Raw genomic sequence first — 27,002 nt, 5'->3', positions numbered from 1 at the left:
TGGGCATCTCTACCCGGATGTTCCAATAGCACGTCCAGCCGTGTTTGGAACCATTGTTGGATACAACTTTATGCCAATAAACTTCCAAGTCTAAACGAAGGGTGACTTTTTTTTTTTACAGATTGTAAGAGGCTAAGGAACCTCAAAAGGCTGTAAGTATAGCAGAATTTAAAAGGTTACTAAAGATCTTCCTGCTGCAAAGCCAGGTCCAGATAGTCTGTTAAAGCTTCAAAAACCCCATAATTGCTATGCATTTCCCCTTGAGTTTATTATGAAAGTGTTAAAATTTAAACTTTTAAAAAGTCTTAAAATAGTACCATGAACAGATATATATCCTCCTCCTAGATTTAATAATTAACATTTTGCCATATTTGGTTTATATAAGCACATATTTTCAAGTCAGACATTCTGACACTTCACCCCTAAATACTTCAGCATGCATCTCCTCAGAGTGAAGACAATGTCTGGCATAATCACAGTTATCACACAAAATTCATTAAAGCATCAAATATCCAGTTCATATTTAAATGTCCCTAATTGTCCCCAGAACGTTTTTATAGTATCCTTTTTTTAAAAAAATATTTCAGCTTACTTTTTTTTTAAACTTTGGGTTTGTTTAATTAATTAATTAATTTATTTATTTATAGCTGTGTTGGGTCTTAGTCTCTGTGCGAGGGCTTTCTCCAGTCGTGGCAAGTGGGGGCCACTCCTCATCGCGGTGCGCGGGCCTCTCACTATCGCGGCCTCTCTTGTTGCGGAGCACAGGCTCCAGACGCGCAGGCTCAGTAGTTGTGGGTCACGGGCCTAGTTGCTCCGCGGCATGTGGGATCTTCCCAGACCAGGGCTCGAACCCGCGTCCCCTGCACCGGCAGGCAGACTCTCAACCACTGCACCACCAGGGAAGCCCTATAGTATCCTTTTAAAAACTAAGGTACATGTCAATATAGTTTATTCCAGAGCATTAAAAAGAATAGCAAACTTTATTCGTTTTATGATCTTTGATCCCCAAGCCTGACAAAAGCACAAACACACAAAACAAAAATCAAAAAGCAATCCTGACTAATAAATGCAAATATCCTGAAACATTACTGGCAGATTTCAGCATATTAGAGGACTGAATGGTTGAGGATATTCTGTCTGAACCCAGTTTCTCTTTTCCCCTCCCCAATCACGTAGCAGCCTTGTAGTCCAATCCTACTGTCGTCTTCAGTGCCTAAATCAACCTAGATAATTCTATCCTCGTCACGGCGACTTGTTCAAATAGCCCAAGGCAATCAGCCTCTGGTATTTCCCCTGGCCACAGAGGTGATGCAACTAGCAAGAGGCTCAGTTCTTTCTCTGAGAATCGAAGAGGCCAGTTGTTAAACACTGACTAGCGCACCACCCGGATTTTGGTCGTCCCTTGCCTTCCGAGGATCTGACTACAAGGATGTTACATAAACAGCGGGCGATTAATAGGTGTTTGAGGCGCGCTGGAAAGAAAACACCCTCTCCGCGGAGCCAGCGGGCCCGGAGGCGGGGCGGGGCGGGGGCGGATCCTCGGACGCTGCGGCCCCGCCCCTCGCGGCGCCGGCGCGGTGGCCCACAAACCTCCGCTCAGGCTCCGGTGCCGGTGGTGCTTCCCGGCAGAGCCATGGCAGGTAAGCAGCGCCGCGGCCCGAGCTTGGGCCGGAGGGAGGCTTCGGGTGCGGCGCCGGCGGACGGTCTCGCCGGTTCAGCCCCTCGCCTCCGCCTCGTGTCCCCGCCGCGCCCATGGCCTTCCTTGCTCCGGTGGCCGCGGGGCTCGGGGCCCAAGCGTCGAGGCCGGCGGGAGCGGGCGGGGCGGGGAGGGGGAGGCCGCGGAGCACAGCGCGGCGCACGTCGGGGCTTCCGGGCTTCCGGGAGGGCCGGCGGGGCCGCGGGAGCGTCGGGCCTGCGTGCCGGAAGGGCCCGCGCCTTGCGTCCCACTGGGCTTGTGTGAAACGGAAGACAGAGATTCCAGGTGCGTTCCGGGCCCACCTACTCCAGATTCACCTGCGCGGGAAGGGGCGGGGGCAGGTGCTCATTTAAAATGCCACTTCCGCACCCTCCCTGTGGTCTTTCCTGTTTCTCACCGCTGCCCCCGCTCCGCGACCCGAAGACTGTGCACTTTAAGTAATTATTATACTTCTTCAAATGTGAGAGTTTGTCCCGTGGGATTCTTGGAGACTGTTGCTAGGTTTTAGATTGAGTTTTGAACGTGAGTTTTGCAAAGGCACCAACCCTGATTATTTGTAGTTTGAGCCCTGTCAGGTGAAAATGAAGCACCTGTTTTCTTTGATTCGCGCTTTTGTGGTAAGAGGACTGATTAATTTGCTCCACAGTGCGCCCCCCTCACACCCACTGCAGAATGCCCTCTTGACAAAAAAAAAAAAAAAACCAGGGCAAGTTTTTTCTGCACCTGGACCTTGAGCTTTCAGGTTAGGTATTACATGTTCCTTACACATCCCCATTCTGGATCAGCCCCAGGGATGAGTTTCTAGCTGTGTTTGTTCCCAGGTCTTTGCCTGATTCTTTTACATGAGGCAGTGGAGTGCTCTAGGCTCAAAGTCTGGAGACGGATTATTACAGCCTTGGCTCAGCCCATGTCAACAAGTAATTTGATCTCTCTGGACCTCAGTTTCCTGTCCTTTAAAATGGACATAAACTGTTCCTACCAAGGGCTAGTGAGGCTCCCTCAAGATGGTAAGGTTTGTGGAAGTGCTCTCTGTTTTGCATTTCAACCTCCTGGAGCGCAGTGCAAGTTGGTGGCTGAATGAACCCTCAGGATCAGGGTATAGAAGTCCTTTTAGGGACCTTCCAGGTGGCGCAGTGGTTAAGAATCCGCCTGCCAATGCAGGGGACACAGATTCGATCCCTGGTCCAGGAAGATCCCACATGCCACGGAGCAACTAAGCCCGTGCACTACGACTACTGAAGCCCCCTCGCTTAGAGCCTGTGCTCCGCAATCAGAGAAGACCCCGCTCGCTGCAACTAGAGAAAACCTGCGTGCAGCAAAGAAGACCCAACGCAGTCAAACAACAAACAAAAAAAGTCCTTTTACACACCTCCCTCTGAGTGTGACTGTATCTTTCAGAAGAGGCTGATCGACTTGAGAGCTGTGGTTCTTGGTGGGGTTGAGGGTGGTGTTGATCTGACTCCCTTGAGGAATGTTTTCAAGTTACATGACCTCAGCCCCACCCACCCAAAAACAAACAAGGTACTCATTCTGTCTACAGTCCAGATTTTGGCTTCTGGCTGTGCCACTCACTTTGTTGACTGCCTTCATGCAGCTTTCCCTCTGCAAGCCTCTTGTTTCCTCATCTACAAAATACTATTAATGATACCTCACAGATGCTTCCTTGTGTAAAGGACTTGCATGTTCCTTCTGCTGTTTCCATGCTGGTCCCTTCACTTAAGATATTTTATCCTTTGTTCCCCTTGGTAAGTCCTTAATTTTTAGATTACAATGTATATTAGTATAGCCAGGGACCTGAAAATGAAAAGTATTTTCATTTTACTGCTGAGGAGATGAAGTGACTAGTATCTCATCCTCAGCCTCAAGGAACTCCCCAGTGGTGGAATTGTCCTGCTTCAGCCCCCCTGTGGAGCGGGTGCTTTGCAGCATGTTGGGCAGTCCCAAGCCTGGTGCAGGACAGCTGCCTTTCTGGGTGTGATGGGCGAGAAAGTAAGCCATCAGCAGAACCATGGTGGACTTCATCTTACCCTCCTTCAGAAGCAGAGACAAACCCACCTTCTAAGTTACAGTGTAGACCTTTAGTTGGTCTGTGATGTTTTAGTGACAGCTCAGGCTGTTTGCCCCAAAGTAGTTATCCCAGCTTTTGTTTCCTGTTTGGTTTTCATCCTGTCTTTGAAACTATTTGACAGACTGCATTCCGGGTTAAATTTAGTTCCTCTCAGTATATTTAGGAGAAACCAAGGAATGGAACATCTGAGTTTTCCTACTTTTAGGGTTAACCCTGAGCCAAACAGGCCTTCATCAAAGGCTAGGGTTTGTCGATGTTGCCTCTCTGGGGATGTTTTTACAGTTACAGGAGAGACCCAGAGAGAGAAGTCACTAATTGTGGGATTTCAGACTCGACAGCAGAGGCGGGGTAGGGAAGCGAGGCCATGCCATTACTGATAATTCCTGAAGTTTTGCAAAGCTTTGTGGGTTACGACATGGCTTGGAACCTTTAATGTAGCCTTTCGTCAGACCATAAGCAAAAAAACTGTCAATCAGGGTCCAGGCAGGACTCGGAAACCACACCAGTCACTTGAACAGGAAAATAATTCATATAGAGGACTATTAACCAGTAAAAGGTGACTACTGTAAGAGCTAAAAGAGAACTGTATAGGAAAAGCAAATGGAGGGTGCGGCTACTACCTCAAGGAAGGAGTAAGCCTGGAGGAGCCGCTGACCTGCTAGCCCCAAGGCTGACAGCAGGTCTGGTTGGCAGAGCTGGCCACATAATTTGTGGGACTCAGTCTCCAATGAAAATGTGGAGCCCCTTGTTCAGATAGCGGGAAAAAAACGCTGTTCGGTTTTCCTTCCACAGTGTTTCTCTCAACCTCTCATGGTATTTTTCATTTGCTACTTAATGTTGTGCTCCTTTGGGCGCGGGAATGTTCATGGGGTGAGTGCACACCTGCCCAGGGGCCCTGCCCTGTGACTAGGCACATGTGCAGCCCACTGGTTGCCAGGCCCCCCCTCTACCTGCAGCTGGACCAGTGCAGTGTGTCCCAGCTGGTGACGGGGACGTCGAGACGGGCATGTCCGCTTCCCACGGGCCTGCTGCCCCAACTCACAGTGGAGCAGAGACTTCCAAAGGGGTTTCACCTGCTATGCTGGGAGGTGCTCAGCATCTGGACTGGAGATAGACTGGAGGCCCGAGGTCACATAATAAGGGATAGTTGCGTACTCAGACCCAGTCTTCTTTCTTCAAGCCACGTTCTCACTTGTAAGGCAGAAGCTGGCCCTGCCTGCTTCACTTCAGATTCTTGTGCCTGGAATGGGCTTTGCCCACGGATGTGGCTGTGTCTCAAGGTTGCTCAACCTCAGCGTTATTGACATTTAGGACTGGATAATTCTTTGTTGTCAGGGACTGTCCTACGCATTATGGCATGTTTGGCAGTGTCCCTGACCTCTGCCCACTAGATGCCAGTAGTACCACATTAGTTGTGACCATCAACAATGTCTCCAGACATTGCCAGATGCCTTGGGGGGCAAAATTAACTTCCACTGAGAAATGCTGCTCTATGTGATTCAGCAGTCAGATCTTCTGACAGCTGTTTTCTTTTATCTTCATCCTCAGCTTTCCGCTTGGCCCTCATCCAGCTTCACGTTTCTTCCGTCAAATCAGATAACCTCGCTCGAGCCTGTGGCCTTATCTGGGAGGCGGCAAAGCAGGGAGCCAAGATAGTTTCTCTGCCAGTAAGTATGGAGGCAACCACCCCTTTCTGGGAACTGTTGTCCCAGCAGAATAACGTCCGCTAGCTCTGGTTGTCCTTCCGTGTCCTGGGGTCCAGCAAGGTCCTTTGGGGCCCCAGGATTGTTCCGTGTTTGTCTGGAAGGTGACCCTAGCCAAGTCTCTGTGACAGGATGTGCCAGCCTGCTCACAGGTTTTTACCTTTAGGTCACTTACTCGGTTCAGAAGCCTAGTAGGCTGAGGGGCTTACCTAACGCTAAGAGACTCAGTGCCTCGGATATTTACCTTCTTTCCTTGTGTACTTAAGTCTTTACAGGACCAGGACATATTGATTTTAGCGCTAAGCTTCCAACATTTAAAAAAATTGTTGAAAGTTGTTGAAAACTGAAAATTGTTAGAGACATTTAGGAAGTCTGTGGTATCTTCCGAAGTGTGGTAAGCCAGTAGGACTCTGCATCTGTCTCCTACGTCATCTCTTTTAGAACAGAATCAGCTGAAGATTGCGCCACATTTGTTTGTCAGCAAGTACAGGGTCAGCCCCAGAGAAGGTCCTGCACGTGTCAGGACATGCATCTACTGGCAGAGGCCTGCTGGGGTCAGTGGGAGAACTATTCCCGAACACCCCCTACCCCACTATGGGGAGGAGGCAGCCGTTAGCAAACCCTGGAGAATTTTCAGGGCTAACTTGTTTTTTATTTTAGGCCCCAGGCCATTACAAGTGTGGCCAGTGAGTAGGAATCTTCAATAAGGGAGCTCGAGATCTTAATTTTGCACCATGGGACTCACCTGTACTTGCACCTGATAATGGTCTCTTGTTGGTTTAAGTTGCTAGGGTTAAGAGTCTAAAGGCCAGGAGTGAAAGCACTTGAATTCCCCTCTACCTAACACGTGTTTTGTACAAGTTGGTGATCCTCGGCCTTGAGTTTCCTAGCACAGTGCCTGGTGCACAGGCAATCTCAGTAAATGCGAAATGAATGAACTAGAGTCGAAATCTAGTGGTTTTGCTTTTCTTTTATCACAGAGCTGTTGAGACATATTCAGGGGAGTGAGAGATTTTGCAGGATCGGAATGATAGTGCTGGAAGGGAGCTTAGAAATAGATCATTTTATACATGAGGAAACACCTTAACCTCTGTGGCTTTCAAAGCTTCTGTATTTTTAAAAAACACAGGCTTTATTACTTTACATAGTGAATAATATAGTATTGAGACTATGGATTCATCCTAACACCCAGAGTCCTGTGAGTAAGCCCAGTGGTAGTGGGGCCTGGGTGCCCAAGGCTGGGAAGGCGTAGTTCTCCTGCGGACTCAGGGAGAGGCAAGTGCGGCCTTTTGCCAAGGTGACCAGGATCTGGGAGAGCACGCTGACTTGTCTCCTCCAGCCCCACCTGGGCCAGGGGCCGAGTCCTGTCTGTGGCCACAGGCTCTTTAGCCCTGAGGTGTCCATGTTTTTCTTTTTGGCTGTGTTTTACCCCTTTGAGAGCTATGTCTTTTTACAGTAGAACTTTAAAGTGAGTTGGGTGTTTTGGTGTTTTTTTCCCCTTTTTCTCTTCCAACATTATTCTAGGAATGCTTTAATTCTCCATATGGCACGAAATATTTTCCTGAATATGCAGAGAAAATTCCTGGTGACTCCACACAGAAGCTTTCTGAAGTAGCAAAGGAGTGCGGCATATATGTCATTGGAGGTAACTTCCTACGCTCAAGGTATAATGGCCTAAACATTAAAAACATCTGAGTAACTTTTGTTGTTACATTTAAACCATGGAATACAAATTAGCTATCAAAAAGAATGAGGTAGATCTGTATTTAGGAATGCGGAAGGATCTTTGAGACACACTGTTCAGTGGAGAAAGAGCAAGTTTAATATGAAATGAGCAGGTACTTCCATACAGATTAATGCCCCACACAAAAGAAGGTTGTATGTTTTTATATATATTTATGTATGTAAGACATAGTAAATACTGTAGAAGGACACACACCAAACTGATGATGATTTTCTCTGGAGAAGGAGTTGGAAGTACAGGGGCAGGTGGAAAGGTGGAAAGAGAAACCATATCTGAATGTCTTTCATTAATACAGTGTTAAGAATTTTTTTTTTCCCCATAAAGAGGCTGCATACATCAAAGCTAGCTTAGAGTATTAGGCTTAGTGAAGTAAGTCAGACAGAGAAAGACAAATACTGAATGCTATCATTTACATGTGGAATCTAAAAAAAGAAAACAAACGAATGTATATAACAAAATGGAAATAGACTCACAGAGAGAACAAACTAGTGGTTACCAGTGGGGAGAGGGAAGGGGGGGAGCGGGAATATAAGGTGGAGGATTATGAGATACAAACTACTATGTATAAAATAAATAAGCAACAAGGATATATTGTGCAGCACAGATAAATAGAGCCATTATTTTGTAATAACTTTAAATGGAGTAAAATCTAAAAAAATACATTGAATCACAATGTTGTACACCTGAAACTAGTATAATATTGTAAATCAACTATACTTCAATTTTAAAAAAGTAGCTTTATTTATGTGGTTTTGTTTAAATAAAGTGTTCTATTTGTTTAAATAAAAATACAATAAAACTCTGTTTAATATAGCAAACAAAATTATTTCTGTATTATCATATAGTAAGAATTAGAAATGAATAAGAGGTGGAGAAAAGGCAAAGCAAGAAGAGATAGAACTGCAGGAAGCATATTCAGTGATGGTAAGACTGGCTTACAGTCCCACCTCAAGACCTTTTTGGATACAGTTATGTTGCAAGACCTGGTGAATTTAAGTTGAGCAACAGTGAATTCCCCGTGTTGCACCAATGCTTCAGATTAAGTGTTGCTCAAGATCAAAGCCGAATTCAGAAACAGTTTGGTTAATTTTGAAACTTTTCTTTGGCATCTAACCTAATTATATTTCACCTACACTCTGAAGTTGGTCTCTGAAAAATCATATTCAAGAAGAAAAAAGCATGATTAAATAACCCGTAGAAGATAGTAAATGTTATTGTTGGACCCAAGAAGATAGTAAACTTTATCAAGCCTTTGTCCTGTTATCACAAAAGAATGCTTTATTCAGAGTGTTTTCTGTGTCTGTGTGTTTCTCCTCTCAATGAAAGGTTCCATTCCTGAAGAGGATGCTGGGAAATTATATAATACCTGTGCCGTGTTTGGGCCTGATGGAACTTTACTGGTAAAGCACAGAAAGGTAAGTAGAGAATGTGGCAAGTCTCATTGCCTCTTGAGAATTCGCTTTGAAGTTCCCAGTAACTCTCATCATATGGTACACACATCAGGCATTTGATTAGTTGACACAGGTGGCTATTCTTGGCTGTTGGCATTTTGATATAAATTGTAGACTCAGCCTATCAATTTCAGCCAAGGAAAAACCTACAGGAATTTTGATTAGGATGGTATTGAACATATAGTGATCACTCTGGGGAGAGTTGACATCTTTGCAGTAGAAGTGCATGCATATACATTTAGGATTGTTAAGTCTTCTTGGTAAGTTGATTCTTTTATCATTATATGTCTCTTTTTTTTTCCTTGTAGTACTCTTTGTCTTGAAGTTTAGCTCTGATATTACTGTAGCCACTCCAGCCTTCTTATACTTACTGCTTGTATGGTACATCTTTTTCTAATCTTTTATTTTTGGTCTATATGTCTCTTTATATTTAAAATGCTTCTCTTGCAGACAGCATGTAGTTGGGTCTTGCTTTTTTTTCATTCTGACAATCTTTGCCTTTTAACTGGAGTGATTACTCTATTTATATTTAATGTAGTTATTGATATGGTTGGATTTTAAGCATATAGACATTTAATTATTTTTTCCCTTTGTTCCTCTTTCCTGCATTCTTTTGGGTTGAGTAGTAGTTTCCTTTTTTTCCCTAAGTTGTTGCCCTGTGACAATATACACACTTATATTGTCACAGTCTACTTAGTTAATAATATATTCCTTCATGTGAAATTTAAGAACCTTGCAGTCATATAGGTCCTTTCTTTATGGTATGGTTTTCATACATATTGCATCTATATACATTATGAATCCCACAAAACACTAATTTTTAATTTAAGTAGTCATGTGTATTTTAAAGAAATTAAGAGAGAAATATTTGGTGTTTACCCAAATACTTACCATTTCTGGTATTTTTATTTTCTTCCTGAAGATCTTAGTTCTGTCTGGTATGTGTATCTTCAAACAAAAAGACCTCCTTTAGCATTTTTGTAGTGAGGATCTGCTAGCTATGAATTATCTTAGGTTTTATTTATGAATATACCTTTACTTTGCCTTTATTCTTTTTTTTTAAAATATTTATTTATTTGGCTGCGTCGGGTCGTAGTTGCGGCACATGGGATCTTCATTGCGGCATCTTTTGTTGTGGCGTGCGGGCTTCTCTCTAGTTGTGGCGTGCAGGCTCTAGAGTGCACGGGGCTTAGTTGCCCCATGGCATGTGGGATTTTATTTCCCCGACCAGGGGTCAACCCCGCGTCCCCTGCATTGGAAGGTGGATTCTTAACAACTGGACCACCAGGGAAGTCCTGCCTTTGTTCTTTTTTTGTTTGTTTGTTTTTTTAAACTTTTATTTATTTATTTTTGGCTGTGTTGGGTCTTCGTTGCTGCGCGCAGGCTTTCTCCAGTTGCAGTGAGCGGGGGCTGCTCCTCACTGCGGTGTGCAGGCCTCTCATTGCAGTGGCCTCCCTTGTGGAGCATGGGCTCTAGGCACGCGGGCTTCAGTAGTTGTGGCACGTGGGCTCAGTAGTCGTGGCACATGGGCTCAGTAGTTGTGGCTCACGGGCTCCAGAGTGCAGGCTCAGTAGTTGTGGCGCACGGGCTTAGTTGCTCTGCGGCACGTGGGATCTTCCCGGACCAGAGCTCGAACCCATGTCCCCTGCATTGGCAGGTGGATTCCCAACCACTGCGCCACCAGGGAAGTCCCCGCCTTTATTCTTAAAAAAAGATTTTTGGTGGAATAGAATTCTGGGTTGACAGTTTTCTTTTTTTCTTCAGAAGTTTGAGAGATGTTATTATTCAGTTATCTTCTAGCCTCTTTTTTTACCCCCGATATGAAGTTAGTGGTAATTTGTATTGTTCTTCTGCATGCAATTCATGTTTTTCTCTACCTGCCTTCAAGGTCTTTTCATAATCTTTAGTTCTCACTATTTTGACTCCTATATTCCTAGATATGGTTTTCTTTGTATTTGTCCTGCTTTGTGTTTCTTGAATCTGTAAAATTTAAGTCTTTCACTGTATTTGGGAAACTTGGGGGCATTATTTTGTTAAATATTTTTCTGTCCCATTGTCTTCTTTTTTTTTTTTTTTTTAAATTAATTTATTTATTTATTTTTGGCTGTGTTGGGTCTTCGTTTCTGTGCGAGGGCTTTCTCTAGTTGTGGCAAGCGGGGGCCACTCTTCATCACGGTGCGCGGACCTCTCACTGTCACGGCTTCTTTTGCTGTGGAGCACAGGCTCCAGATGCACAGGCTCAGTAGTTGTGGTGCACGGGCTTCGTTGCTCCGTGGCATGTGGGATCTTCCCAGACCAGGGCTCGAACCCGTGTTCCCCTGCATTAGCAGGCAGATTCTCAACCACTGCGCCACCAGGGAAGCCCCCATTCTCCTCTTAATGGGACTCCAGTTTTGATACTGTTCACCAAACCAGGTCACCAAGGCTCTGTTTTTTATTTTTGTTTTTCAACGCTTTATCTCTGTCTTCTTCAGATTGGGCATTTTCCATTGACCCATCTTCAGATTCACTGAGTCTTTCTTCTTTAATCTCCACTCTCCTGTAAATCAATCCAGTGAAATTTTTTAAAATTTCAGATGTTGAATTTTTCAGTTCTAAAATTTTCATTTCATTCTTTTTCATAGCTTTTATTCCCTACTGTATTTCCTGTTCGTTTATGCATTAAGAGCTTGTTTTTCTTTACTCTCTTGAGCTTAGTTTCAATGGCTGCTTTAAAGTCTTTGATAATTATCACATCTGGGTCTTACTGGGGTCTGCTCCATTGCTGCTTTTTCTTTAAGACTTTGGGTCATATCTTTGTGTATCTAGTAATTTGGATTGTATATTGGATTGTATGTTGTTGAGATTCTAACTTCTATTACATTCCCCTGAAAAGTGTTGAATTTTTTATTTTAGCAAGTAGTTAATTTGGGCATACTCAAACACCAAACTCTTTTTCCTTTGTGAGGTGGGTAGCAACTTCAGCTGCTCTGTTCTACTGTAAAGTTGTTTAGCTTTAGCTGGGCTGCTTGGAGTCTGCCCCACACATCTTTAGTTCATTAGTTAGTCTAGTCAGAGATTTGGACAGATTTTATATGTAAAATTTAGGGCTGTTCTTTGGCTTTCTCCTTTTCAGTATTTCCCCCTCACTTTCCACCTGCCATGAAACTCTATTCTCTGCTTCCTCAGCTGGTATGATTGTGGGTAGTTGTCACCACCAGTCCTAGCAACAGCTGGGGCCTTGCTTCCAACTAAAAGCTGTAAACAAATGGGAAACTCACACAACACTAGTCCCTTCTTCCAAGTGTTGACTTCTCTTCGCTTTCTGCCTGATTTTGATTATTCTCAAGTGCTTTTAAGTAGTTGTTTTTTATTTTGTCCAGAGTTCATAGTTATCTGTGAGAAAGCTGGTCTGATAGGAGCCACTCTGCCATTAGTGGAAGAGGACCCAGCATTGAGCTATGTTTTTGTTTTTTTAAGTTAAGTATTTCTTTTTAATTAATTAATTAATTAATTTTTTGGCTCTGTTGGGTCTTCATTGCTGTGCAGTCTTTCTCTAGTTGTGGAGCGCGGGGCCTACTCTTTGTTGCGGTGCGCAGGCTTCTCATTGCAGTGGCTCCTCTTGTTGCGGAGCACGGGCTCTAGGTGTGTGGGTTTCATTAGTTGTGGCATGCGGGCTCAGTAGTTTTGGTGCATGGGCTTAGTTGCTCTGTGGCACCTGGGATCTTCCTGGACCAGGGCTCAAACCCGTGTCCCCTGCATTGGCAGGTGGCTTCTTAACCACTGAGCCACCAGGGAAGTCCCAGCATTGAGCTATTAACCCAACTCTTTAAAGTGCTTGTTTTCAGAATTGAGTTTTCCAGTCCATGAATATGATATATATCTCTCTCTCCATTTACTTAGGCTTTCTTTAATTTCTCTCAAATTTTTTTAATAGTTTTTTGGGTATAATCTTGTATATCATTTACTAGATTTATTCCTAATTGGTATTTCTTGATGCCCTTTCATTTTCTGTTTCTTGCTAGTGTACAGAAGTAGAACTAATTTTTAAAATATTGACCTTGTATGTAGTACCCTTGCTTAAACTCATTCATTCTAATAATGCATCTGTATATTTCCTTTGACATTTCTTAGGTATACAATTATATCATCTGAGAATAATGGCTTTTAATTTTTTCCTTCTAATCTTTATCCTTTTTATTCCTTTCCTTTGCCTTGTTGCTTTGGTTAGGACCTCTGGTACAGTGTTGAATAGCAGGTGTACTTACCTTGTTCCTGATCTCAATAGGAGAAGGGTTTTAATGTTTCACCATTAAATATGATGTTTCCTTAGTTTTTTTTTGCAGATACTCTTTATCAGATTAAGGAGGTTCCCTTCCTAGAAGGGAACCTGTTCTGTTTTTTAAATAAGAATGGATGGAGAAGTTTACCAAATGCTCATTATGCACCTCTTAGGATGATCATGACTTTTCCCCTTTATTTTGTTCATGTGGTAAATCACATTGATTGATTTTTTTTTTTTCTTTAAAATTTTTTTTATTGCAGTATGGTTGATGTACAATATTATATAAATTATAGGTATACAATACAGTGATTCACAATTTTAAAGGTTATACTCCATTTATAGTTATTATAAAATATTGACTACATTCCCCATGTGGTACAATATATCCTTGTAGCTTATGTTATATATAATTGTTTGTACCTCTCAATCCCCTACACCTGTAATGCCCCTCCCCCCTTCCCTCTCCCCACTGGTATCCACTCGTTTGTTCCCTCTATCTGTGAGTCCTAAGCATAATGTTTTTTTTTTTTAAACATCTTTATTGAAGTATAATTGCCTTACAATAGTGTGTTAGCTTCTGCTTTATAACAAAGTGAATCAGTTATACATATACAATATGTTCCCATTTCTCTTCCCTCTTGCATCTCGCTCCCTCCCACCCTCCCCATCCCACCCCTCTAGGTGGTCACAAAGCACCGAGCTGATCTCCCTGTGCTATGCGGCTGCTTCCCACTAGTTATCTATTTTACATTTGGTAGTGTATATATGTCCATGACACTCTCTTACCCTGTCACATCTCACCCCACCCCCTCCCCATATCCTCAAGTCCATTCCCTAGTAGGTCTGTGTCTTTATTCCCGTCTTGCCACTAGGTTCTTCATGGCCTTTTTTTTTTTTTTTTCCCCTTAGATTCCGTATATATGTGTTAGCATACTGTATTTGTTTTTCTCTTTCTGACTTACTTCACTCTGTATGACAGACTCTAACTCCATCCACCTCATTACAAATACCTCCATTTCATTTCTTTTTATGGCTGAGTAATATTCCATTGTATATATGTGCCACATCTTCTTTATCCATTCATCTGTCGATGGACATTTAGGTTGCTTCCATGTCCTGGCTATTGTAAATAGTGCTGCAATGAACATTTTGGTACATGACTCTTTTTGACCTATGGTTTTCTCAGGGTATATACCCAGTAGTGAGATTGATGGGTCATATGGTAGTCCTATTTTTAGTTTTTTAAGGAAGCTCCATACTGTTCTCCATAGTGGCTGTATCAATTTACATTCCCACCAACAGTGCAAGAGTGTTCCCTTTCTTCCACACCCTCTCCAGCATTTATTGTTTCTAGATTTTTTGACGATGGCCATTCTGACCGGTGTGAGATGATATCTCATTGTAGTTTTGATTTGCATTTCTCTAATGATTAATGATGTTGAGCATTCTTTCATGTGTCTGTAGGCCATCTGTATATCTTCTTTGGAGAAATGTCTATTTAGATCTTCTGCCCATTTTTGGATTGGGTTGTTCGTTTTTTTGTTATTGAGCTGCATGAGCTGCTTGTAAATCTTGGAGATTAATCCTTTGTCAGTTGCTTCATTTGCAAATATTTTCTCCCATTCTGATGGTTGTCTTTTGGTCTTTGATTGATTTTTTAATGTTAAATCGCATTTGCTTTCCTTGAATAAATCCAATTTGGAAGTGATGTGTTTCTTTTTAATATATTGCTGCATTGGGTTTGCAAAATTTTACCTATTTTTGATTGCTCACCCACTCTCCACCTCTTCTGCCAATGTATCAGTTTGATTCTGATTCTGAGAAGTCTTCACTTAGCATTTACATTGAGTTAAAAAAGCTGCACATTAATTGCTTTCCATAAGAAATCTAGATGTTGATTTGCACACCACTAAGGAAACAAGGGTCATAAAACCTACAGCATCATTTTTCCAGTTCCCTGTGTTAGAAATTATTTTGATATGATGTCAGTCAGCTTGTGGGGTGGGTTGTGGGCAGATTGGGGGTGCTGTTTTTACAGTTGATCTTAGAACACCCCCATTGCTGGCCATGGAAAGATGTTTGTTATTATTGCCATGAACCCTGCAGAAAAGAGGTAACCGAATCCATTATTTGTGATGCAGCTCCATCTGTTTGACATTGATGTTCCTGGGAAAATCACATTTCAAGAATCTAAAACATTGAGTCCTGGTGATAGTTTCTCCACATTTGATACTCGTACGTACCAGATAAGTTCACCTCTTAGCAGTCCTTGTAGAAGAGGATCAGGTAGTCCTGTTTTTCACTTCTCTCCCTTCCCAACCTCTTTACAAAACCTAACTGAAAGGCCAGAAGTGAGAAGGGCAGAGAATGGTCAGAGATCTAGAAAGGGGGGGCTGAATGGAGAACGAAGGGTTTGACATGATTTTGCTCTTCCATTTGGTCACAGCCTTTTATTAGTATGATAGCTTCCAGCCTGTACCCATTAGGCCACAATTGAACACCTCCCACTTAGATAAGAAGCATTCAGTTAGAACGAATTTCTCATCTGTGCTTTGCTGTTGTAAGTGATGTTTTCACGAGGTGAAGTCCAGGCAGGAATAAGCTTATATATTTTCTCCATCCATGGGCCCTGCGTGAATGTATTCCCGTCAGTGTTTTGTGATCATTAGATCTTGGAGGCTTTCCCCTGCTGCACCATGAGGCAGGAGCTTAACTTTTTGTTTGTACATTTTCTGTTTGGAAAACAGCTTACTGCAGAGTGGGCCTGGGCATCTGCTACGACATCCGCTTTGCAGAGCTGGCACAAATCTATGCACAGAGAGGTAAGGCAGCACTACAGTTATGTTGTGTAAATGCCTGGAGGTTTAATTTGGGCTGGTCTTTGTGGGTAGAGGGAACCCTTGGTCAGAAAACCTGGAGGAGAGGTCTTAATTTCTCTACCTGCATATGAATTCTCAGACTTCTCCTGCGTATGGACAGTATGGTTTTTTGGGGGTTGTAATTTAACATGCCACATAGCTGAGGGAGGAACCATACTCCTAAACTAAACCTCTGCTCTACCCTTTGAGCCCTTCTTGCTACTGTGTTTGGAAAGAGTCCCTCGGGGCCCAGTAGAAATGGTCTACGTGCACATGGCTTTCACCACTTACTAGTCCTAGATGTTGGGTAGCTGAAATGTAGTCAGTGACATTTTGGTCCAGAGGAGCATCCTACCATCCTGGAGAAGCACCAAGTCAGATCAGAAGATTTGGGTTTTGGTTCCAACTCCTCCCCTTAATGGGCACAATACTTTGGGTAAATTACTTTATCTCTGGAGAAATGTGCATCTCCACAGGAACAGTGTGAAGATTAAGGAGAGAGGACTTACAGAATTCCTCATATGGTACTCAGCAAATATTAGCATCCCTAGTAGACTGCCAGAGATACTCTGATTCCAGTTTATCTGTCGGTGAAAGTGAAGTGGGTGCAAACAGTTTGACTCCCTGCTCAGCAGAAGGTGGAGGCACAAGGGCTCTGGGTTGGCAGTCTCAGCTGAGTCTTAGCAGTAAGCAGTAGAGCCCCTACTCTGCCCCTCGTTTCCATTTGACAAGCATCACAAAACATGGTCCTTGGCCATGGGAGCTGACCACATGATGCTGAGAGGAATTCAAATGACAGGTTCTCCACTTTTTTAAAGCAAAGTCACATGTTGTGGTTTTGGTTGTCGATACCACTTTTCTTGCGTGTATGTGTTTTGTGTCTGTGTGTCTAGAGGAATTTAGAGCCATACTTAATGCTGCTGACCCTGTCTGACTTGGCTGAATCTTTTTATGCCTGGGGAAGTTTGAGTTTGGTCCCTGCTGGGTAAGGAATAGAGGGAGGGGCTAGTGTGGTTGGGTGTCTACCTGCATCTGCTCTTCTTTGGCCTTTCTCTCCCCAAGGCTGCCAGCTGTTGGTATATCCTGCAGCTTTTAATTTGACCACCGGACCAGCCCACTGGGAGTTGCTTCAGCGAGGCCGGTAAGAAAGCATCTTAAGCATACCTTCAGGCATCTCAGTGTTTCTTTGTGGAAACATTTCCAGTTTGGTGGAAGCACCAACCTTCCCCGTATGGAATGCTGCCTCTGACTCAGAATGCCCCGGCATCCAGATGCAGTTCAAAAAGGTGACTCTTTTCATCTTCCAGTCCCAAAGGAGGGCTTCTAGTGTAGGGCACCGTCTCCTCAGAAGCCACAGGACCAGTCTCATGGATTCTGGGGACTGTGATTTTTGAATTTCCAAGAGCATTCACTGCATCAGGTGGGCAGCAATTTCATTTTTCTGTGTTCAGGCATGGATTGGTGTCTCTGATACAGTTGCCAGCAACTTTTACAGAGAATTGGAGACCCACGGAATGTATGTGTCCGAAGCCAAGGAAAAGGCAGGGGTTATTTTAGCCTGACAGCCCTAGGGAGAGACTTGTGGTCTGCACCCCGCGGACCCTGTGCTGCTCAGATTGGGTGTTTATCCTACTCCATCCTCCATGGTGGCTGCTAGTCTTGGCACTGTGCCAAGAAGCTCGTCATAAGTTCTCGTTCTTCTAACCTCTAAGTCCTGAGCATTGCACAGCTATGTTGTGCATGTCACAGTTGCTGTTTCCCTAGTCCCCTGAGGCTGAGGAGTGGTGAAGGGCAGATGGCAGAGGTGCGTGTAACATGGAAGGGAACAGGAGTGTGACTGTGTAAAGTGCTCTGCAAAACAAGAAATGCTGGTCAGAGATGACAGTTTTTTTCATTAAAAGATTTTTAAAGTGAGGTGTTCTATACTTACAGAAAAGTGTACTAGTTTTAAGTTTACAGGTTAGTGAGTTTTTACGTATGTATTCACCTATGACCAAGATCAACGTCTCGAACATTTCTAGCGCCTTGCAATGCTCCCTTTTGCTCCTTGCCAGTCAGTACTCCCTTCTCTCCGCCCAGGGGTAGCCGCTATGCTCATGTCTGGAGATGGTGGTAATTTTTATTGGAAGGGAATGTAGGAGTGTTTGGCTGGTTGCATGATGGAAGGCGGGGTAGGGGTACGTGATACCCATGAGGATTAATAAGCGCTGCCTTGCTGAAAGCGAGAGAAGCTTGGGAGAGACTGGGGTGGTCTGGCATGAATCTGTTGATTGAGCCCAGAGGGCTCTGGGTCAGGTGGCTTTGGTGCATCCGGCTGCCACCCGAAATTCTTGCCTAATTTGAGACGATGGGGCTGCCACATTGGCATGGAAGTGCCCTGCAGCCCTGCAAGGTGTGTTGTCCCAGAGCAAGGCCAGTCCGCTCTCTCTGGCCACCTTGACTGCATTAACCAGAGAAGCTCTGCTCTTTACATGTTACAGGTTGGCTCAGGCCGGGGTTTCTCGGCTTCGGCAGTACTGACATCCTGGGCTGGATGACTCTTTGGTGTGGGGGCTGCCCCGTGCATTGCAGGGTGCTTAGCAGCACCCCTGGCCTCGACCCACTAGATGCCAATAGCAGTCCCTTAGTCGTGACGGTCAAAAATGTCTCCAGACACTGGCACATGTCCCCTGGTGGGCAGAATTGCTCTAGTTGAGAACTGGCTTATGCAGTAAGATCTTTTTTGAAGAGAGGGTTCTGTGGCTTCCACATCTGAGCCAGCCTGTCCTGTCCTAGTTTTTGAAAGAAGGATCTGTACACTTAGGATAAAAAGTCACAGATGTATATAATCACTGTATAATTTACCTCTTTTCTGTCCATTAACTGCAGCGCTGTTGATAATCAGGTGTACGTGGCCACGGCATCTCCCGCCCGGGATGACAAAGCCTCCTATGTTGCCTGGGGACACAGCACCGTTGTGAGTCCTTGGTGAGTTGGCTCTGCGGGGACAGGCTCACTAGGAGCTCGGGAGATGGCACTTGGGCAAGTGGGCTGTCTGATTCCTGACTGGTCCTGCCCCTCCCTCCACCCCCATCTCCCCACATGCCTGCCAGGTCTCCAGGTCTCTCAGTGAGAGAAGCTTCCACTTGAAAACCATGTGAGAGAGAAACGGTCCTGCTCTCCTGACTGAGTGCTTGGCCTCAGCCCTCTTCTGAGTTTCTAAGTGACTTTTAATGTCAACCAAACTTGGAAACAAGGCAGCAGTCACGGGTGGGTGGTTTTAGTAAAAGAGGTTCCCAAACTCTTGGCTTTTGGTTAAAATTTAGACTAGGTTACTGGTCCTAGGGCAGGAATGAGTTGCAGGTTGAGAGGATTTTGCTCCCTGCATAATGATGAAAGGAGAGTGGAGGATGGGATGAATTAAGGGGAGCTGTGAACTTGTCCTCTGTGAGAGGGAAAAGCATTTTATTACTTAGTGAAACCAGCATGGAAGTCTGCCCAGATACATATACAGTCCTATGTTAATAGACATATCTTACTGGCATTTGTATAGTTTACATAGTAGTTTCACACACATTATCTCAACGTGAACTCTCAGGGACTTATCTGTATTTAGCCCAGTTTATAGATGGTAGACTTGAAGTTTACAGGATAAAGTGGCTAGAACTGGTGTTTGGATCCAAGACTTTTGAATTCAGAACTGAGATTTATTCCATACTACTTCTCATATGTCTGTATGATTACAGACACACAAGCACACACACACAGATATGTTTTTCTACAATTTCAGGATAAATATACCAGTAACAAGGCTGCAAAGGCTTAAATGTCACTGTGGGGTTCCTAAAGTTTCTCTCTGCTGACTTTACAGGACCCACAGATTAAAGTGTGTGGTGGGGAAGGCCTTGGAAGATGTGACCAGCGAGAGAGTCCCAGTGAGCCTCTTGCACACTAGGATTTGGGAGGCATTGAAAGATTGGAAGGATTGAGTTGGCTTCAGAATTTTCTTAAACTTGACTCAAGTTCCTCTGCAGATGTTAGTGATCAGCTTCCTGACCTTTTGGGCAGCTCTGCTCCCCAGCTGGTTCTCCTAATGAACTCTGTTACTGATCAAGCTGGCTGCTCTGACACAAAGTAGTTGTATAAGATTTACCTTTATTTCTTCCTTTTCAGAATTGCCCCCATTCGGTTTGGGAGCCCTCTGGCTTATATCAGCGTTGGGATAGGTGCCTGGGGTTAACATAGACATCTTTGAATGCCAGGGCAGATGGGGAAGAAACAGAAGAGACTAGAAAAGGATTCAGTTAAATGGCATTAATGACGGTGTTTGTAGCTCTTTGTGCCAAAACTTTGTGGCCATCTGGTAGATGGAACCAATTATTATGTCAGACTGTTTGTTGTATCAGATTACTTTGTTTTGTGCTTTGGAGAAATTTCATTTCACAGATATGTTTTTGAAGCTCTGTTTTGGGCCAAGAGCCTCAGCACTGGAAAGAGTTTTCCAAATCAGCTTTTCCTCAGATTTATGGAGTGTTGCTGTTCCCAGTGTGGGGTCCCTGCCAGGGCGTGGTCCCACCACCTCTACCCAGGCCCCATAGGTTGGAGCCTTTCCCTCGAAACCTGAAAGCCATTAACATAGGGATCCAGGGATCACAGGCATGAGACCAGAGATCCAGGCAGATCTGGGCCCTGCCCAGGGCTAGCCTCACCATCCGCATGGTTGGGTAGCAGCCTTGGGAGGTGTGAAGAAACAGAGCGAGACTACCCTGGTAAAGGGGTCTTGAATGTACTCACGAGGGGACAGATGGAGCTTCCTGTTGGTTATAGGTGTCTCTGTTCCCAGATGTTTACATCTGTCGACAGAAATAATAAATAATCTATAATAGGAATAGAAAAGAGTTTTATTCAAGCCAAACTGAGGGCTGTAGCCTTTGAGACAGCCTCTAAGATAGCTCTGAGGAACTGTTCTGAAGAAGCATGGTTTGCTGCACAGTTTTATATCTTGTCAGAACAAGGAATGTCAAACACAACAGGTGTACATTCCTTCAAGATTTCAAAAAAAAAAAAAAAAGATCAGCATGTATACAGCAAGTGGTATGGCCTTGGTGCTTGGGAAGGGAGCCTTATATAGAAAGAGTATTAGCATCGATGTCTCAGGAAGGGAGGCATTTATTTCCATCTTCAGAACGAACATTCTTTACTTCTGGACCCTTTTCTTTAATGGTTAAAGCAGATGTACAATGTATGTGTGATAGGCCACAAGACAGGCTGTTCTAGTTAGCATAAAGTTTAAGTTAAATGATGTATAAGCCAGAATGACTTCCCCATACCTCATTATGTGAAAATTTCTTCCATCACATCTGAGAATAATTACCATTCCCTAGCAGTTTGCAGGTTACAAAATATACTCCATAATTTTCTCACCAAGTCCTCACAGAGCTCATATTTCCACTTTATAGATTAGGAAATGGAGATTCCAGACGACTTGCCATAAGGCCACACAGCTACTTCAATGGTAGAACAGGAATTTATGCCCCTACCTTCTTGTTTTAAATCTCAGATTCCTTCCCCTTTGGCCTGTGAGATGGGGAGGAAAAACAGAGAGACCTTGAATATCAGCAAACATCAGAGAATCCACTCATTCTTCCCCTGAATCTTTTTCAGGGGGGAGGTCCTCGTCAAAGCTGGCACTGAAGAAATGGTCGTGTATTCAGACATAGGTAAGGTTAGCTCTGACACAGTTTAGGTCTCTGGTGTCCCCATTCTCGGAGGCCAGATTCCATAGCTGTGAAACCCTGTCACCTGGAGGGGCTCCTTCATGCCCCACCCTCCTCATTTATCCTTGGTTCTCTGGCCAAGCCCCGGGGCTGTATCTCAGCCTGAGTTTTCTTGGTTTGGTTTGAAATGACTACAGGGACAGTGCCAGGCTGTCTGTGCCTCCAGACAAGGCCTGTGAGCAAATTACTTGCTGAGGCTCTGGTTGTTTTTATAGTGTTTGGGGAAGAAATTCCCGTCGGTCGGTAAGGAATTACATCTTACTAATACTGCACTTTTCTGTTTTTGCAGACCTGAAGAAGTTGGCTGAAATACGCCAGCAAATCCCCATTTTTAGCCAGAAGCGATCAGACCTCTATGCAGTGGAGGCGAAAAAGCCCTAATGTTTATGTTTCCAACGTGTCATGAAACAGGAAGATATGTTTCTACAACATAATCAACTCCCTTCTGAATTCTTTAATGGAGATTCTTTTTTTTTTTTTTTTTTTTTTAACTTCAGCCTTTTCCCTTCCTGGATAGGAAGCTCTCTGTTGAGATGGTGGAGCACCAACTGATGCTGGTATTCTCCACACCGTATTAAATAGTCAAAAAGGACTCAGGCTGGTGGAGACGAGCAGAAGGCAAGGGGATGGCTGTAAGTCTTCCATGTTCAAGTTATCTCAAAGCAGTTAGTAAAAGTATCAGATCTTGGTATCTCTGATGGTTGATTCACCAGATACGAATATATCTGTGTCATGAACCTCTTATCTGATTGTTGGAGTTGGAATCCATTATGTAGAAAACTTGTTCTTTGAGCAGTACCTTAAAGTTACATTTTTGGTCTGTGAGTAGCTATGGAAAGCAAGGTGATGGATCCTTGGTGTTTACTAGAGGAGATGGCAGCACCTTTTCTAGCAGCCTTTGGGCTCTTCAAATTCAGGAAGGAGCTAACTATTTAAGACCCCCTTAGTTTTAGGGGAAACATTGTTTCAATAATGAGCCCCCTGGGAGAATGGCAGTAGCATAATTTGGTCAAGACAACTAAAGTGTGAGTCTCTGCAAAAGATTTTCTTGATAGGGGTGAGTGTCTCTTTTTCTTTTTGCTGTTCTCCCTAGTAACACTTTTAGCTTGATAAAGGTAAGTTTTTAGCCTAGTGGTTTTCAGAATCCTTTTACGTAATTAAAAATTAAGAATTCCATTGAGCTTTATGTATGTTATAGCTATTGGTGGGTTGGTAAATGTTTAATGACCAGCAGTCTGAGAAAAAGTCGATTTTGCAGTAGCGTTTGCCAGTTTCCATGGTGTACTTACTGCCAAATTCAAGCTATCAGTGTAACACCTCTAAACACAAAGCTGGGAATAGATGTGCTCGATTGGCTCTTGTGAGTTGGTGCAATTCTACTCTAGCACACCACTGTTTACATATATATAGATATTTGCCATACTGGAAAATAAAATTTTAAAACAAAAGAATACACAAACATGCATCCCATTATCTATAAGAATGATGACATTATCATGTGCGGTTTAACCAGCACTGTATACGCCAAAGTGTTCTACAGTGAAAAAGGCAAATGACTTTTTAAAAATAAGTGTACAATTTGGCAAAATTTGACATGTATATACATGAAACCACTTCAATCAAGATAATGAATATACCCACCACCCCTAAAAGCTTCTTTGTGCTCTTTTATAATCTCTCTGGCTACTGCTCACATCCTCAGTCAATCACTGATCAGCTTTGTCACTATAGATTAGTTTGAATTTTCCAAAATTACCCAAAAGTGGAATCATACTATAGTTTTTTGTGTCTTCTTTCACTCACCATAATTACTTGGAGATTCATCCATGTGTGTGCTTCAGTAATTCATTCCTTTTTTATTGTATGGATGTACTGTAATTTATCCATTCACCTGTTGATAGACATTAGAATTGTTTCCAGTTTTGGGCTATTACAAATAAAACTGCTAGCTACATTTTGTACAAGTTGTTCATTTCTCTTGAGTAATGTCTAGGAGTGGAATGGTGGGGTCTTACGTGTATCTCACTGCCAGTGCCATTTTACTTAGCAGTCTGTCAGAGTCCTAGGTGCTCCACGTCCTCATCAGCACTTGGTATGATGAGCTGTTTAAATTTTAACGATTTTAATAGGCATGTAATGTTATTTCATTATAGCTTTAATTTATATTTTCCTAATGACTAAGGATGCTGAAGCATCTTTTCATGTGCTCTTTTGCTGTCTGTATATCCTCTTTGGTGAAGTGTCTGTTCGTATCTTCTTCCCCTATTTTTATGGGGTTATTTATCCTCTTATTGATTAGTAAGTGGTCTTTATATACTCTAGATAAAAGTTCTTTGTTAGGTTTTAATTTTTACAAATATATTCTCTAAGTTTGAGGAAAAAAAGTCTTCATTTTCTTAAAAGTATTTAAAAAGTAAAAGTTTTAAATTTTCATGAAGGCCAATTAATTGCTTTGTTTTTTATAGTTTGTCCTGAATTTAGGTCTATGACCCATTTTATTTTATTTATTTCTTAGTTTTTATTTTATATTGGAGTATAGTTGATTTACAGTGTTGTGTTAGTTTCAGGTGTACAGCAAAGTGATTCAGTTATACATATACATATATCTATTCTTTTTCAGATTCTTTTCCCACATAGATTATTACAGAGTATTGAGTAGAGTTCCTTGTGCTAAATAGTAGGTCCTTGTTGATTGTCTTTTATATATGGCAGTGTGTATATGTTAATCCCAACTTCCTAATTTATCCCTCCCCCCACACCTTTCCCCTTTGGTAACCATAAGTTTGTTTTCTAAGTCTGTGAGTCTGTTTCTGTTTTGTAAGTAAGTTCATTTGTATCATATTTTTTAGATTCCACATATAAGTGATATCATATGATATTTGTCTTTGGCTGACTTCACTTAGTATGATAATCTGTAGGTCCATCCACGTTGCTGCAAATGCCATTACTTCATTCTTTTTTATGGCTAATATTGCATTGTATATATTTACTACATCTTTATCCATTCATCTGTCCATAGACGTTTAGGTTGCTTCCATGTCTTGGCTGTTGTAAGTGGTGCTGCAGTGAACATTGGGGTACATGTATCTTCTCAGAGTATGGTTTCTTCCAGATATATGCCTAAGGATTGCGATTGCTCGATCATATGGTAGCTCTATTTTTAGTTTTTTAAGGAACCTCCATACTGTTCTCATAGTGGCTGTACCAATTTACATTCCCACCAACAGTGCAAGAGGGTTCCCTTTTCTCCACACCCTCTCCAGCATTTACTATTTGTAAACTTTTTTTAAACTATATTATTTTATTAATCTTTTTTAACATCTTTATTGGAGTATAATTGATTTACAATGTTGTGTTAGTTTCTGCTGTATAACAAAGTGAATCAGCTATATGTATACATATATCCCCATATCCCCTCCCTCTTGTGTCTCCCTCCCACCCTCCCTATCCCACCCTCCTAGGTGGTCACAAAGCACCGAGCTGATCTCCCTGTGCTATACAGCTGCTTCCCACTAGCTGTTTTACATTTGGTAGTGTATATATGTCAGTGCTACTCTCTCACAAACTTTTTGATGGTGGCCATTCTGACCCATGTGAGGTGACAACTCATTGTAGTTTGATTTGCATTTCTCTAATAATTAGCAGTGTTGAGCATCTTTTCATGTGCTTTTTGGCCATCTGTATGTCTTCTTTGGAAGAATGTCTATTCAGGTCTTCTCATTTTTTAATTGAGTTGTTTGGTTTTTGTTTGTATGTTTTTTGATATTGAGTTATATGAGGTCTTTATATACTTTGGAGATTAATCCCTTGTTGGTTGCAAATATTTTCTGCCATTCTGTGAGTTGTCTTTTCATTTTGTTTATGGTTTCCTTTGCTGTGCAAAAGGTTTTAAGTTTAATTAAGTCCCATTTGTTTATTTTTATTTTTATTTTCATTACTCTAGGAGGTAGAGTCAAAAAAAATATTGCTATGATTTATGTCAAAGAGTGTTCTGCCTACATTTTCCTCTAATAAGAGTTTTATAGTATCTGGTCTTACATTTAGGTCTTTAATCCATTTTGAGTTTATTTTTGTTTATGGTGTTGGAGAATGTTCTAATTTCATCCTTTTACATGTGGCTGTCCAGTTTTCCCAGCACCACTTATTGAAGACTGTCTTTTCTCCATTGTATATTCTTGCCTCCTTTGTCATGGATTAATTGACCATAGGTGCATGGGTTTATTTCTGGGCTTTCTCTCCTGTTCCATTGATCTGTGTATTTCTGTTTCTGTGCCAGTAATATACTGTTTTGATTACTGTAGCTTTGTAGGATAGCCTGAGGTCAGGGAGCCTGAGTCCTCCAGCTCCATTTTTCTTTCTCAAGATTGCTTTCGCTATTCAGGGTATGACCCATTTTGAATTGGTAATTGTTTGTATATGGTGTGAGGTAAGAGTCAAGCTTTTTTTTTTTTTGCTTATAGCTATCCAGTCGTTCCACTGAATTGCCTTGGCATCTTTATTAAAATGAATTGGCCATATATATCTTCATCTGTTTCTGGACTTGTCTCTTCTTTTTCATTGATCTACTTATCTTTACACCAGTAACTTACTATGTTGATTACTGTAACTTTTTTCTTTTTCTTTAAATGGTTTGCCTCTTTTTTTTTAAATTTATTTTTTTAATTTATTTTGGGCTGTGCTGGGTCTTCGCTGCTGCGCGTGGGCCTTTCTCTAGTTGCGGTGCGTGGGCTTCTCACTGCGGCGGCCCCTCCCGCTGGAGAGCACCAGCTCCAGGTGCACGGGCCCCAGTAGTTGTGGCTCACGGGCCCAGTTGCTCCACGGTATGTGGGATCTTCCTGGATCAGGGCCGAAACCCGTGTCCCCTGCACTGGCAGGGGGACTCCCAACCACTGTGCCACCAGGGAAGCCCTGTAAATTTATAGTAAGTCTTTAAGTCAGATAGTATTAGTCCTCCAACTTATTTTTCAAAATGGTTTAAACTAAGTCCTTTGTATTTCCATACAAACTTCATAATCAGGTTGTAAATTTCCCCAGAAAAAAAGCCTGTCAGGGTTTTCACTGGGATTGCATTGAATCTATAGAACAGTTTGGTGTAAAGCTGAAGTCTTACCAATACTGAATCACTGACTCAGGAACATGAGATATCTCCTCAGTTATTTAGGCCTTCCTTAATTTCTCTCAGCAGCATTTGTTAGTTCCAGTATAAAAGTAATGCAAATCTTTTGTCCATTTTATCCCTGAAGACTACAAGTGTTTTGATGCTGCAGTATTGTTTTGGAAACATTTCTAGTTTTTCATTGCTAGTGTATAAAATATTTATTTCTGTATATGGTCTTTTATCCTGAAACCTTGCTAAACTCACTCTAGCAGCTTTTTATATGTGTGTATTCCATATGATTTTTCACATAGATGATCATGTCTGCAAATACAGTTTACAAAATAAATGAGCTTCTTCCTTCCAA

The 27,002-nt window shown here is 42.6% G+C and overlaps 1 protein-coding gene across 1 annotated transcript; it reads left to right on the top strand.

The window, feature by feature from the left end:
• Positions 1-1,020: 1,020 nt before the first annotated feature.
• NIT2 (nitrilase family member 2) lies at positions 1,021-27,002 on the top strand. Its single transcript, XM_057545614.1, has 10 exons — positions 1,021-1,640; positions 5,313-5,431; positions 6,992-7,112; positions 8,538-8,626; positions 15,068-15,161; positions 15,674-15,748; positions 16,847-16,925; positions 18,653-18,751; positions 21,428-21,483; positions 21,830-27,002. Exons 1-10 carry the CDS (start codon positions 1,430-1,432, stop codon positions 21,919-21,921), a joined length of 1,035 nt encoding a protein of 344 aa, XP_057401597.1. The 5' UTR covers positions 1,021-1,429; the 3' UTR covers positions 21,922-27,002.

Source organism: Balaenoptera acutorostrata, chromosome 4 (genome assembly GCF_949987535.1).
Source record: "Balaenoptera acutorostrata chromosome 4, mBalAcu1.1, whole genome shotgun sequence".
Classification (NCBI taxonomy): Eukaryota; Metazoa; Chordata; class Mammalia; order Artiodactyla; family Balaenopteridae; genus Balaenoptera; species Balaenoptera acutorostrata.
The sequence above is the reverse complement of the archived record's forward strand: the minus strand, read 5'-3'. Positions and strand labels throughout refer to the sequence as shown.

Coding starts and splice junctions, on each gene's coding strand:
- NIT2 (XM_057545614.1), top strand. CDS start 1,430: ATGTTACATAAACAGCGGGCGATTAATAGGTGTTTGAGGCGCGCTGGA. Junction 16,926..18,652: donor GAGTTGCTTCAGCGAGGCCG/GTAAGAAAGCAT, acceptor CATTAACTGCAG/CGCTGTTGATAATCAGGTGT. Junction 18,752..21,427: donor AGCACCGTTGTGAGTCCTTG/GTGAGTTGGCTC, acceptor AATCTTTTTCAG/GGGGGAGGTCCTCGTCAAAG.